At 42.4% G+C, this 14,906-nt stretch overlaps 1 protein-coding gene and 1 long non-coding RNA gene across 2 annotated transcripts in view; one reads left to right on the top strand and one right to left on the bottom strand.

Moving 5' to 3' along the window:
* The window catches only part of LOC310727485, a 147,380-nt gene that overhangs the window by 94,776 nt on the left and 37,698 nt on the right, over window positions 1-14,906 (top strand). The gene's annotated exons all lie outside the window — the stretch shown is intronic.
* The window catches only part of LOC310727432 (latent-transforming growth factor beta-binding protein 2-like), a 118,279-nt gene that overhangs the window by 102,491 nt on the left and 882 nt on the right, over window positions 1-14,906 (bottom strand). The window contains 1 exon segment of the mRNA XM_083543904.1: window positions 8,967-9,040. Within this exon segment, the coding sequence (XP_083400030.1) occupies window positions 8,967-9,040 (74 nt within the window).

Raw genomic sequence — 14,906 nt, 5'->3', positions numbered from 1 at the left:
TGAGAGCAGTGAGCAGTACGAATGATCTCCATATGGCAGCAAGGCAAGACTGTGTGTATTTATTGTGGTGCATAGTGGGAAGATACTACAACTTACATACTACATTGGGCATATGCAGATAATCTGTCTTTGATTTAAATATTAAAGAAAATTTTTTAAAGCTTTCTCACTTATCCACAGAGAATTATGCAAAACATAATGTGGAAGCAAGCTAATATAAGGTTTAATATTAATATGCTTGATATTTTATCAGTTGTGGCTCGCTGCATGTCAGATTCTTAAATTCTTGATTTCTGAACAGAAGTAAAACCAGTACATTAATCTGTAAATCTGTGTAATCAATTAATATCCAAATTCAACTTAATATTGTATTAAACTCTATAGAGGATAACAATGAGCCTTCACTCACATGTGTATTAATTTCAGGCTGTGTCTGATGGCCTATAAAACTCTTCCTCCGTCAGGAAGAGTTATGCCCCTGTACTGTGAACTGTGTAACCCTGGTCCTAAGCCACCCAGGCCTAGTAAAGAACTGAAAGGCCTCCATGACTGTTGGTATAGCAAATTACCTCACCGCCAACTCAATAACCTTACAGCAGAGGTTAACCTGTTTTAATGACTTTCCATGGGTCACAGGAAGTGTGTTCCCAGACACCGTTAAAATGTTGCCATTTATCCATCTTTAATATTCAGTGATTTTTAAAGCATTCACTCCATGAAAGGTTTCTGGACTCTACTTGATAAATCTTCATAAAACTGTAAAGCATAACAGCCAAAAGTACTGCTAATGGACCTGATGTCCACGTGCTAACACACTGACACACAACCAGCTGGTAAACACATGGTGATGAAGCTGAAAGAAGCTGTAAAACTTTGCTGCTCTCTCGCATATGTACACACAGCCACTCACTATCTTTGACAGATCCCATCTGAAAGGACAGATCCCATCTGTAGGTTCAGAGAGAAATCACAGAATTTTATGGCTTCAAATCTAACAAATAATAATATTTAATAATATTTGGGAGAAAGGTAGACCATGAAAATAAAATGTTCCTGTTCTAAACAATTTGACACCTCAGCTTTAAAATGTTGAAGATTTCTTAAATTATATAATACATTTCTTTTTAATTTCATTATTTCTTTGTTGTTGTTGTTTGTTTATTTATCTATCTGCCAAGCTTCCACATCAGTTAGTTAAACAAACACAGCTATTGACATGGTTTAATGCTATAAAGCCAGGTATAAGCCATTATGTCAAATTTTCCCCGTCAAATGTATTATTCTATATGTTAATGCTTACATGTTCAGTTTTGGTATCTATCATTGGACACGTGTGCACTGTTTTTCCCATTTCCCATTTGATGCAACTGTGATCAAGATTCAAAAAATGAATTCAGACAGACAGACAGACAGACAGACAGACAGACAGACAGACAGACAGACAGACAGACAGACAGACAGACAGACAGACAGACAGACAGACAGACAGACAGACAGATAGATAGATAGATAGATAGATAGATAGATAGATAGATAGATAGATAGATTTGCGGTATTAATACTACCCCATGGGGTTACTTGGGAAAGTAATTGAAAATGTCCAAAAAATTCACCATATGAAGAATTTCCCCTGGAGTCAGCCATGGGAAAAAGTAAATGAACTAAGAATACCAGATAAAGATTAAAATTAAAGAACAACAACAGAGGTAATATTGTGAGCTGCTTATAAGATTCTGTGTTTATACTAAATATTGAAACAGACATAATAAAGCATGCGAGCCACCTGTGTACTGCAACCCTAGAAAAGAAAGGATAGCATATAACCGAACACTCTTTAGCAATTCAACTAATTACAGTTTACAGTTTTTAGTTCACTACAGAAATAAAAACTGAATTTGATTAGTGTAAACATAAACCATAATCCTACATAATTCTACCTAAACCTAAATAAACACTACAAAACCTTTCATCTTCAAAACTATGAAAACTTTTTTTTACATTCTACAATTTTTATGTGAGATTTTCAACATCAGATCAGTAAATGCTTTCAAAAGAAATCACAACATTTTTTGACTCAAACGTGTCATGTGATATTTCATGTTTTTGGTTCTTTCGCTGTCTTCTTTTCTCTGTCTCATCGTTTGCCTGTTCCCTAATATGCAAACAATCAAACTGATTAGTTTGGTTAGAAATTAGACATTTTTTCTACAGATTATGTCCAATAAACATGAAGCACTTTTAGCCAAAGAGAAATCTTAGCGAGGTCACATCGGCACATCACATCAACACTGAAAGCAACAATAGATATTATTACAAAGCAGCTGCACAGAAACACAAATATGGATTTAAACATGCCAAAGAGGACAGTTGAAGGACATGTAGATGAAATTTTGAAGGGAACACATTCTCTTCTGGGTGAGTTAGTGGAATTATAATTCATTACAGCAGGCAAATGTAGAAAAGTAAAAGCAGTCACAGTACAAAGGCGGATAAAAAAGGAAGGTGGGAGTTTCGAGTAAATAAAAATCATATACATGAGCACACAACGGTGTTTAGAATTATAGAAAAAGCTCCAGGTACAAATTTAGGTACGAATTTGCCCATGTTGTAAATGTCCACAAGGCTTTTGTAAGGACACAAACTCATTCAACTGTACTTTTATGAAGTGCAAATCTTCATGGTATGCATGTGGGTCCATGTCGAGTGCAGCAGAAGGTACTGATCATCGCTCTGTAATCTATTATAAGGGTTTGGAAGCTGCTGAAGGCGAAATGTTTTGCTATTATCTAACCGTGTGTCAACGCACACTACTGAGACACATAGACGCCAATCTCAAGCAGAACGAGGTAATCGTGCGGCATCAGACTAGGCATCACAGAAAGACCTGAATTTTCCAGATTAGTCCAACACTGTTCGGTGTTGCTTATTATTAAGCATGAAGATAAACAGTTTATTGAGTGCAAGTGAAGCCAAGAGTTTGGTCTGGTTTTTATTGAAAAGAACTATTAGGAAGTGCTTCACATTAGGCGTGAGAGAGAGAAAGAGAGAAAGACGTTCGGTATAAATACCGGATATGATTAAACTGGACTTCAAGTAAACAAACAAACAAATAAATTCAGGAGGTTCTTGTATGTAAGGGTATTGATGCTGTGGGTTTATTGTAGATTGTAAACCAAAAAAAGGAATTTATGACAATTACAAAGAGGAAACAATCTTAGATGAAAGAAAAAGTATTTGAGGGAATGTTCTCTCAACATGATGAGGGGGTAAAAAGGAAAAGAACGGTAATTAAGATAACTCTCACACCTGCATTCTTCTGGGACAAGTCCAACACTGAGTTGATGGATGTCTCATGTTCTCCAGAATGATGGTGTCTGTCATGCTTCGGCTCTTCAACCTTGTCTCTGAAAGACTTTCAGTGATCCTATCCTAAGCTGAGCCCCTTTTACATCTGCATGTAAAGTCGTTCTTCTGTAAAACTATTACATCTGTGTGTATGCGTGTGTGTGTGTTTCTGTGTGCGTGCGTGCGTGCGTGCGTGTGTGTGTGTAGTTAATCTGCGCTTAGTCACAACATGAATTATGGAGGTATGACACTGTTACTCAACCATAGCTCTAGGCATCAGTTCCTCCCTAATGAGAAAAGCTTGCCACTGACAGCTTTAAGATCACAATTCCGTCATAGAGAAATAGAGGATTCTGGGAGGCAGGTTGTATTAAATGTTTTTACAAATGGCACGCATGTCAGTCTGTTCTTTCCCCCACTGTGAGTGTGTTTTCTTTCCCCCCAGTCTGTAGTGTGTACATGTGTGTATATGTATGTAACATATGAAATGCTTGACGGCATACATCTATGGCATACATCAGTTTAAATTTGGAGCTACACGCAAGTGTGTAACGCACAAAGTATGCGTCTCCCACTACGAATGTTTTCTCTAGTAGCTTTGCTTCCAGATCTAACCCCTCACAGTTGTCCTTGCTGCCAATCTGTGGTGGGTTTGCGTGTGTGCGTGTCTCTCTGAGTTAAGGTCTCTGACGTGTTTGAGGCCAGGCACAGTGGCACTTGTTTTTAATCATTTAGTCAGGCATGGTGTGTTATGCTCCAACCTGGATCAAAGCCATGTACTAAAGAGAGGCCACATGTAGAGAGAAGAATGATCTTGCAAGCCACTCTTGATAGTCAACGCGTCCGTGCAAACCGATTTCAAGTCGACACGTTATGTCCTTCTACGCTTTTTAAAAGCTTTTGTGTTGATTTTGAGTTTGCATCTTCACTCTTAATTGGGAAACCAGCAGAAATACAGACGCTCGATCAGAATGCGTTATAAATGCTGTTAGCCTGCTCGTTTCAACATATTAACTAGAACAAATACGCATCTTATATGTTAAAGCTTTATAAAGTGGTTCTCATGTCTCATATCATATCTTAATAATATATATTAATGAACGATTTAAAAATGTTAAAGTATTTTTTTATACTATATAACTGTAAGATTTGTATGATGTAAAAATGTCAAAGTAAAAATTTCCTCTCCCACACCAACTCTGCACACAGGGCAGTTATAATTGAGGCTTTCCTTTTGTGAGTTACAAGAAATGTCTGTGCTTGTAAAACTTAAAGATAAGCTTGGCAACACTTTTCAGAAAACCTTTCATTTTGGTGCTCAGAGCTGTTGGACAATAAAAAGGTGGTAACTGATGCATCTCATAGCTCAAATAAGGTATTTCTGCTATATACCAAGCCCTGAATTTCAGATATGACATATAAGAACAGTAAATACTTAACACCTATATAACTATCTGCTACAGATTTGCCATTTTCTGCTTTATTTTGTTAAATATTAAATATTAAATAAAAGTCTTGAATGATTCTGAAGCAGATGTTCAGAAGTTCTTAAAATAGCAACAGATTATCATCCAGGAATGTGCCATCCTCTCCTTGAACTGCCACCTTAACGTGGTGGAGGGGTTTGAGTACTCGAATGACCCTAGGAGCTATGTTGTCCGGGGCTATATGCCCCTGGTAGGGTCTTCCAAGGCAAACAGGTCCTGGGCGACGGGTCAGACTAAGAGCGGTTCAAAACTTCTTATGAGAGATACTACATCAGGGACCGTGACGTCGCCCGGTATGGCGCAGCCGGGGCCCCACCCTGGAGCCAGGCCCGGGGTTGGGGCTCGTATGCGAGCGCCTGGTGGCCGGGCCTTCCCCCACAGGGTCCGGCCGGGCTCAGCCCGAAGGAGCGACGTGGGGCCGCCTTCCAGTGGGCTCACCACCTGCAGGAGGGACCGTAAGAGGCCGGTGCTAAGAGGATCGGGCAGCAGTCGAAGGTGGAGGCCTCGACAACCCGATCCCTGGACACGGAAGCTAGCTCTAGGGACGTGGAATGTCACCTCGCTGGCGGGGAAGGAGCCTGAGATTGTGCGTGAGGTTGAGAGGTTCCGACTAGAGATAGTCGGGATCACCTCTACGCACGGCCTGGGCTCTGGAACCACACTCCTCGAGAGAGGATGGACTCTTTACAACTCTGGAGCTGCCCATGGTGAAAGGCGTCGGGCTGGTGTGGGTTTGCTTATAGCCCCCCAGCTCAGCCGCCATGTGTTGGAGTTTACCCCGGTGAACGAGAGGGTCGTTTCCCTGCGCCTACGGGTCGGGGATAGGTCTCTCACTGTCGTGTGTGCCTACGGGCCAAACGGCAGTATAGAGTACCCGGCCTTCTTGGGGTCTCTGGGAGGGGTGCTGGACAGTGCTCCGACTGGGGACTCCGTCGTTCTACTAGGAGACTTCAATGCACACGTGGGCAGCGACAGTGACACCTGGAGGGGCGTGATTGGGAGGAACGGCCCCCCTGATCTGAACCCGAGCGGTGTTCAGTTATTGGACTTCTGTGCTAGTTACAGTTTGTCCATAACGAACACCATGTTCAAGCATAAGGGTGTCCATCAGTACACGTGGCACCAGGACACCCTAGGCCGCAGGTCGATGATCGACTTTGTGGTCGTTTCATCTGACCTGCGGCCGTATGTCTTGGACACTCGGGTAAAGAGAGGGGCGGAGCTGTCAACTGATCACCACCTGGTGGTGAGTTGGATCCGATGGTGGGGGAGGAAGCTGGACAGACTTGGCAGACCCAAGCGTACTGTGAGGGTCTGCTGGGAACGTTTGGCCGAGCCTCCTGTCAGAGAGATCTTCAACTCCCACCTCCGGCAGAGCTTTGACCAGATCCCGAGGGAGGCCGGAGATATTGAGTCCGAGTGGACCATGTTCTCCACCTCCATTGTCGAAGCGGCCGTTCGGAGCTGTGGCAGTAAGGTCTCCGGTGCCTGTCGAGGCGGCAATCCCCGAACCCGGTGGTGGAAACCGGAAGTAAGGGATGCCGTCAAGCTGAAGAAGGAGTCCTACCTGGCCTGGTTGGCTTGTGGGACTCCTGAGGCAGCTGACGGGTACCGGCAGGCCAAGCGAACTGCAGCCCGGGTGGTTATCGAGGCAAAAACTCGGGCCTGGGAGGAGCTCGGTGAGGCCATGGAGAAGGACTATCGGCTGGCCTCGAAGAGATTCTGGCAAACCGTCCGGCGCCTCAGGAGGGGAAAGCAGTGCCCCACCAATGCTGTTTACAGTAGAGGTGGGGAGCTGTTGACCTCAACTGGGGATGTCGTTGGACGGTGGAAGGAATACTTCGAGGATCTCCTCAATCCCGCCGTCACGTCTTCCATTGAGGAAGCAGAGGCTGAGGGCTCAGAGGCGGACTCGTCCATCACCCAAGCTGAAGTCACCGAGGTAGTAAAGAAACTCCTCGGTGGCAGGGCACCGGGGGTGGATGAGATCCGCCCTGAGTACCTCAAGTCTCTGGATGTTGTGGGGCTGTCTTGGCTGACACGCCTCTGCAGCATCGCGTGGCGGTCGGGGACAGTGCCTCTGGAATGGCAGACCGGGGTGGTGGTCCCTCTTTTTAAGAAGGGGGACCGGAGGGTGTGTTCCAACTATAGGGGGATCACACTTCTCAGCCTACCTGGGAAAGTCTATGCCAGGGTACTGGAGAGGAGAATACGGCCGATAGTAGAACCTCGGATTCAGGAGGAACAATGTGGTTTTCGTCCAGGCCGTGGAACACTGGACCAGCTCTATACCCTCTACAGGGTGCTGGAGGGTTCATGGGAGTTTGCCCAACCAGTCCACATGTGCTTTGTGGATTTGGAAAAGGCATTCGACTGTGTCCCTCGCGGCGGCCTGTGGAGGGTGCTCCGGGAGTATGGGGTCGGGGGCCCTTTACTAAGGGCTGTCCGGTCCCTGTATGACCGAAGCAGGAGCTTGGTTCGCATTGCCGGCAGTAAGTCAGACTTGTTCCCGGTGCATGTTGGACTCCGGCAGGGCTGCCCTTTGTCACCGGTTCTGTTCATAATTTTTATGGACAGAATTTCTAGGCGCAGCCAGGGGTCGGAGGGTGTCCGGTTTGGTGACGACACGATTTCGTCTTTGCTCTTTGCAGATGATGTTGTCGTGTTGGCTTCATCAGACCAGGACCTTCAGCATGCACTGGGACGGTTTGCAGCCGAGTGTGAAGCGGCTGGGATGAGAATCAGCACCTCCAAATCCGAGGCCATGGTCCTCAGTCGGAAAAGGGTGGCTTGCCCACTTCAGGTTGGTGGGGAGTTCCTGCCGCAAGTGGAGGAGTTTAAGTATCTTGGGGTTTTGTTCACGAGTGAGGGAAGGGTGGAACGGGAGATTGACAGACGGATCGGTGCAGCTTCTGCAGTAATGCGGTCGATGTACCGGTCTGTCGTGGTGAAGAAGGAGCTGAGCCGCAAGGCGAAACTTTCGATTTACCGGTCAATCTACGTTCCTACTCTCACCTATGGTCATGAGCTCTGGGTCATGACCGAAAGGACAAGATCCCGGATACAGGCGGCCGAAATGTGCTTCCTCCGCAGGGTGGCTGGGCGATCCCTTAGAGATAGGGTGAGAAGCTTAGTCACTCAGGAGGAGCTCGGAGTAGATCCGCTGCTCCTCCACATCGAGAGGGGTCAGCTGAGGTGGCTCGGGCATCTGTTCCGGATGCCTCCTGGACGCCTTCCTGGGAAGGTGTTCCGGGCGCGTCCCACTGGGAGGAGACCCCGGGGAAGACCTAGGACACGCTGGAGAGACTATGTCTCCCGGCTGGCCTGGGAACGCCTTGGTGTCCCCCCGGAAGAGCTGGAAGAAGTGTCTAGGGAGAGGGAAGTCTGGGCATCTTTGCTTAGACTGCTGCCCCCGCGACCCGGCATCGGATAAGCGGGAGAAGATGGATGGATGGAGATGGATGGAATGTGCCATTTTACACAAACCACAAACAAAAAGAATGCAATAACAAAGAGATAGTTGCACTTCTAAATGTTACAGCTGGATGTTTTTTTTTTAAAAACATGACCTGCTATTTATTACTCCTCCTGTGTTATCTGCCTTTTTTTTTTTTTTTTTTTAATTATGTAGCCATTTAGGTATCCAGTATTGCTGTGGCCAAATAAATGTAGAGCTACACCCATAATTAAGCACCTCTGTCAGGAGAACTGTGTGAACCAGATGCTGCGGGCTGGTAATTTGTGCCTTAAGATGAACAATATGGCAAAAATACTTGTTCGGTACCGTAATCCAGCAGGATGTTTGCATGCACGCTACGGTGCAATTCGCCAACACCGAGGTTTACAGGACCACATATGCGAAAGTATGTTGTTTCAAAACAACATAAGCTTTATATCGGTATTCATAATGATATATTGATCTGATCACTGCTTTATCTGCTTTGTGTATCATTCACAAATTATATTTATATAGATTTGGCAAAAGTCATAGAGATACTCTGAAAACACGCTTACAGTGCTGATTATGACGGCGTGTGTGTGTGTGTGTGTGTGTGTGTATGTGTCATGTAGGCATGTGCTCTGCTGAATGGTGCTACAGGGCAAATCCTGAAAAAAAAAGTGTGATTGACTCACGTTTGATGCAGCGGTTTGTTCCAGGTGCAACAGCCCATCCTGAACAGCACTGCTGACCCCCACACACATGTGGCCTGCAGAAGCAAAAATCACCATCTCTATTAGCACCAAACTTTGTATTAGAAGCATGCACCACTTCAAAAAAAAAATACTTGGAGCTCATGCCATGGCTGTAATGCTAATTAAAGACCCATGCAAAGACTTTAATGTTCCAGAGATTTTCATTAAGCAAGCCACGATAGTTTCATCTTGCTTAAATATGTCAAGAGCCCCTACAGAAATATGTCAAATAATTACACTTAAATTGTGTGTGATTCAGTAACATGTTCAAGCTGGTTGTGTAACTCTAGCCAGTGCTGTGGATCCACACTGCCTGCCTCTGTGTTATACATTGGGATCTGTGTGAAAATAAATATGGAGGATATCTGAAAATTTTGGCAGATGATAACAACCACTGGGTATGAAAATCACCCGGTGCTTTTAAAGAGACTGTAAAGTTTAACTGAAATGTTAGCTTTTCTCTCAAACGCAGAACATTTATTGCAAATTACAGTCCTTGTCAAATGTTCTGAACAGTAAGACATGGGAAGCATGATAATGTGAGGTTCATTTGCACCTTCATTTAAAAAAAAAAAACTGTAAGTCACCAAAATTCCTTTAAAATGCCTTATTCGTTGTGTTGGTAATGATTTGATATTGCCTGGACTTGCAGTGGGGTGCAAAGATCTGAGACCCCATTTTTCATTTAACGAAAAACTTGTAAACAAACAGGTTTGATGATTTTAAAATATTTACTTATATCTTTAATTTTATGCAATTATTATGTAATATTATATTATTACATATTTAGATTATGTATATTATATTCTGTTTTTTGAATATCCCTGGTAGCATTTTTTTGTAGATCACCTGATCGCTGCCTGTTTCCGGTTTTAAATCTGATTTACGTTTTTTGATTTGTCGGCTCACTTCAGAAAACAAACTGTAGGCCTGGTCCTGGAGTGATCTTCAGTTGGCCTGACTTTAACACTGAATAAAAGATTGTGACGTGGGGGATGTTTCACAATTTAAATTTGAGAGTGGATTACCCGATGAGGCGACCTCCTCTGATGAGCCTAAGACCACAGCAGACAGAGTGGCTTCTCTAGTTGTGCTCCAACCAGTGACCTCCCCTGATGAGATCAGAGGATGGCCTCACTTGCAGAGCTCCCTCCAGAGGCTTATGAGGGGGCCTCCTCTAACAAACTTGAACCAAAGACCATCAGAGCAGCCTCTCCAGCAAAGCTATATTCAGATGCCAAGCACACAGGGTTTCCTGCAAAGTTTCCTCCCATGTCCTGCTCTTGCATGAGGCCAACAGTGCATCCTCCCACACCCTGGTCCAGTCTAAAGCTGATGCTGCATCCTTCCACACCCTGCTTCTGTTTGAGGTCAATAGTACAGTTTCACAAAGTCCTACTCATGGCTCAAGTTGACAGCATGGTTTCCCACCCCTGCTCCTGCTTCAGGCAGATGACATGACTACTACAATCTGATAAGAGGGCATCCCACCCCCTGCTCACACCTAAGGATGACAACACAAACTCCCACCCCTTGCTTGTGCTTGAGGCCAGTGACATGGCTTCTCATATGCTGAGCAGGCATAGGTTTGATAGTTCCCTTTACCATGCCCCCCACAAAATGAGCCTGACAGAAAGGCCTCCCACGCTCTACTCATACCTGAGGTTTTGCGACCGACCTCCAATGTGCACCCCAGCTAGAATGCAAATGTTCCAACAACCGAACACTAGCACAGATGTTGTTTTCTGGCTGCCTGCCTTATGCCAATATGCCCCATGTCACTTTCCACAGCTCCTCTGGTAACAGTCAACATAATGGAGAATGGCACATTGGCCTTTGCTTGAATGTCTTACCCAAAGGGGACAGCATAGGGAGAGGAGTGTTTGTAGGCATCTGTCAGAAATTTCCCCCTCATAACAGCCCACAGTGCTATGGCATGCTATTCCGTGCTCTATGTTGTGTATACATGTTTTGTTTTCATTCCTGTCTTGTCACCACCTATGTCCCAAAATTGTTTGTCACTCTCATGTATGCGAATACTCTCACCTGCTTTCAGTTTGCTCCTTGATTAGTTTGTATATTTAAACCCTAGTGAATCTGTGTTCTGTGCAAAGTATGGTTTAGCGTTTACCCGCCCTGACCATGCTGAGCCATGTTTGTTTGGTGTTGTTTTGGTTTGGTGTTCTCTTCTTGTCAACCCTGTTCCAACTCTCGACTTGTCTCTCTTGAATGTCTCTGGTTTTTGTGACTGGTAGATCACCTGATCACTGCCTATTTCCTGTTTTAAGTCTGATTTACATTTGGATTTGTTTGCCTGCGTCTCTATTCAAGAGTTATAACAGCGTTTGTACCCATCTCTACTATCTGTTTTCCTGAGAGACCAAAATAACATCAGGACCTATTGAGCAAATCGAGTGCAACACACCCACCATAAAGAATGATCATGAAAAAACATAATCATGCTGGTCGAAAATAAATCATAACATGATAGATTATTAAACAAGAAAAGGCAAAAAAATATGTAAGCAATCATTTATGACACTGGATTCATTACTCCTCTTTATTTTTTCATACCACAGGCAGAAATGTAATCTTGTAATTACACAAAAGAGAACTCCAATTCCCATGGGAAAAAAATCCTTAAACAGAAGTTTAGTGTCATTTTGAAAAACAGAAAAAATCTGTTCCCTAGATAAAGTATCAACAGCAGGCTTACAACCATCTCGTATTTTGTGCGGAATTAAACAGACACGGTAAAGACAAGGATGTAAAGATTTATCATCACACTGAGCAATTAGCTGTATGATGGAATCAGTGGTTAACTGACCTCATATACTGTATGAAGCACCGTGGATCGTATAAAAAAAGAGAAACCAAAGGCCATGGGAGTTTAAATGGGCTGCATACTATTACACCAACATGATGTCACAAATAAGTCATATGGATTCTTGCAAGCTGAGGGAGAAAAGCCACATCCATTGACCACACCCAATATCACAACCCTAACCATTCAGTTATTCATATGAGTTCATAAAGCTGAACTAATCATATATAGAGACATTTCTTGACTCAAATACAGAGGAAGTGTCAGATTTCTTCTACAATATTATTTTATTTTCACATTACAGTGCTGTTGAATGTTTCAATCTAAATGGTCAGAAAGTGTCTATTAATTAAAATAGCAGTATATATTGACTTTTTCTAATACTTTATTGTTTTAATAATTCATCATACACTACAGTGGAATTTGAACGCTGGACGTTCCTCATAAACAGATTTTTATCATTTGTTCAATCATCGACATGATAAAGCTTTCTTTTTTTTTTTATAATCCTGAGTTTAGTTGGCAGAAAAATAGAGGCTGGTGAGCAAATGATTATTAAAAGGTGATATTAGTGATAAAGTTTAAAAAATATTTCATGACCTTTTAAAATATAAAATCTTTGGGAAATCGCTGTAAAACAAGGGAAATATAGAATCTGCTTCCAAGTGGTGTTGAGAACTTTACCATTAGTCCAGATCACACCTCCCTGTCATTTTTATTTGTCTATAACTGCACATCCTGTTGTGTTTTATTGCTTACATTTGACACTTTATTATCAGTAGAGTTGAAAGAACAAGAACTTAGAAAGTAGAACAAGTCTAACCACAACCTACAAACATATATCAGAGAACGCATTGCACTAAGTTCTATTTTCTTTTAGAAATGAGCTTATAGAAATAAGATTTTAAAAATATATGATACTCTTGAGTGTTCATGCCAAATCCTGATATAGCATGCAGAGCATGTGACTTTGGTAACAAAAGCTGCATTTATAAAGAACACCATAATTCTTATATACACATATTTCTGTCAATTCCCCCTGTACAATGCTTTATTTGTGCAACAAAGCACATGGAGTCGAAATGTGAGGCTTTGCTAGAAGAGAAGGACTTCCATGCAGTCTAACAAGTCTGTTTAGTGCAAAAAAATACAAATGATATGTTTCATTAGAGAAACAGGTGATTCTGATAACCAGCTGCATCTACAAAAAGGTGGCAGGGCTCTAAAAGAAGAACCACGTGTAGACTGGCTGTGTGCATCGACTGTAGCACACACACACACACACACACACACACACACACCTATATGCACATGTGCACACACTTCAGCAGCACTCTATATACCAGCACAATGGCTCCAACATGAGTCTCGCCAACTCATAGGAAATGTGAAAGATCAAATGGCACCACTAGCAACTGCCATAATGTTTGTATAAAACAGGAATTCATTTTTATATATTTATTCTTTGCAGAGAGCAATTCAGAACAGGAACAGGTTGAATAAGTATGCATGCTCTCGTTTTGCCCAAGAACAGTTTGGGTCCTGAAAAAGGAAAATATCCTCTATTATAATAATAGCAATAGAAATAATAACATGACTACACTTGTTTCTTAGCGATTGTTTTGAAATTAACGCCTTTTATAGAGCAAACCATAACAGGTGGACCAAGTTTACCCCTCAAACGTCTACCTAAAATGAGTCATGGCCCAGTGTAGACATTCCTTCACCACTACTCTCTTCTTAAGAAATTCATCACACGGCTGCTTCATCAGATCGCTCATACATCACCAACTGTCCATTTAGCATTAATTATCATGTGCAGATGGCAAATACTCTAAAGTAAGTGTGGTACTAAAAAGCCCAGAAAATCCATTAATGGTAGGTAGGGTCGTTGAATAATGCATCCGTGTGAATTGAGAACCATTCCGAACTACTGCTGTGGTGAGAATCACATTCTTGTCGTTCCTTGTCTGTGCACAGCATAATCCCCAGTGTTGAATTAACGCTTACGGTGTTTATATAAGTCAAGTTGGACACTGTGAGCACTGTAATAAGTTGACAATAAGGATTTGCTGTTGAATTGAAGAATCTGGATTTGCTGTGAAAAGGATTTCTGGGCATTTATCATTACTGATAAGTTTAAGTATTTATGTAGCTATAGTTAAGCTTGTGTTAGGAATCCCATTCATACCATTCATTCTCAGAGTTTATGGCCATTTATAGATGAATGTACTCATGTATATAAACAGTAGTGCCCACATGACTATGCTAACACCTAGTGAACTGGATTAACCCTTTAGTGTATGAATAAACACTCAAAGAAATGCTGAAACATCTTGATTTCCCTCTACACCATTGAATTTGCATCTACAGCATTAGAATGAGCACCATGAGTACACATAAGAATGTGTAACTCTCCGACTATGCATTCTTACAAAAATGTTCTCCTTAGGTTGACTGGATTTGGTGTTCTTTGGGTTGTCTATGTTGTGAAATCCTTTAACATTGAAATCTTAATTTGAGAAAAGCACAAATTCAGTAAGCTCCTCCAAAGGTTCCTACACTTTGGGAAGAAAGGTCTCCTCAAGAGTTATATGATAGGGAAACGTTTTCTACCTATTTTCTAAATGTTGTTGCATTGTGTTGTGTTGCATTTCTAAAAATAAAAGTCATTATTTTAAGCGAACACTTTGACAAAAATGTTCTTCAAGGGTTATTTGAATGGGAAATGTATCGAACTTTCTAACATGGTTCTGCATGCAAGCATTTTTTAAAGCATCGACTGGTTCTACTGTAGGATCTAAAACTGAAGGGGAATATTTCTTTGTTCTGAACACATATGAACAAAAGTTATAGAACCTACAGAATAGAAAGTGTTCATTAAAGGGTACTTGAGTGGAAAATGGGCCCAGATTTCTAAAGTTGTTCTGCTTGCATGCATTTCTGAAAGCTTCTACTGGTTCTTCTGCAGAATCTGAAAGTGTAGTAGAACATTCATTGTTCTGAACACATATGGAAAAAAGTTTGAGATTGTACATACTGTACATTCTGGGAGT

The sequence above is a fragment of the Silurus aristotelis genome (genome assembly GCF_946808225.1).
Source record: "Silurus aristotelis genome assembly, chromosome: 6".
In the NCBI taxonomy this organism is placed as follows: domain Eukaryota; kingdom Metazoa; phylum Chordata; class Actinopteri; order Siluriformes; family Siluridae; genus Silurus; species Silurus aristotelis.
Note: the sequence above shows the minus strand (reverse complement) of the source record. Positions and strands in the feature narration are given on the sequence as shown.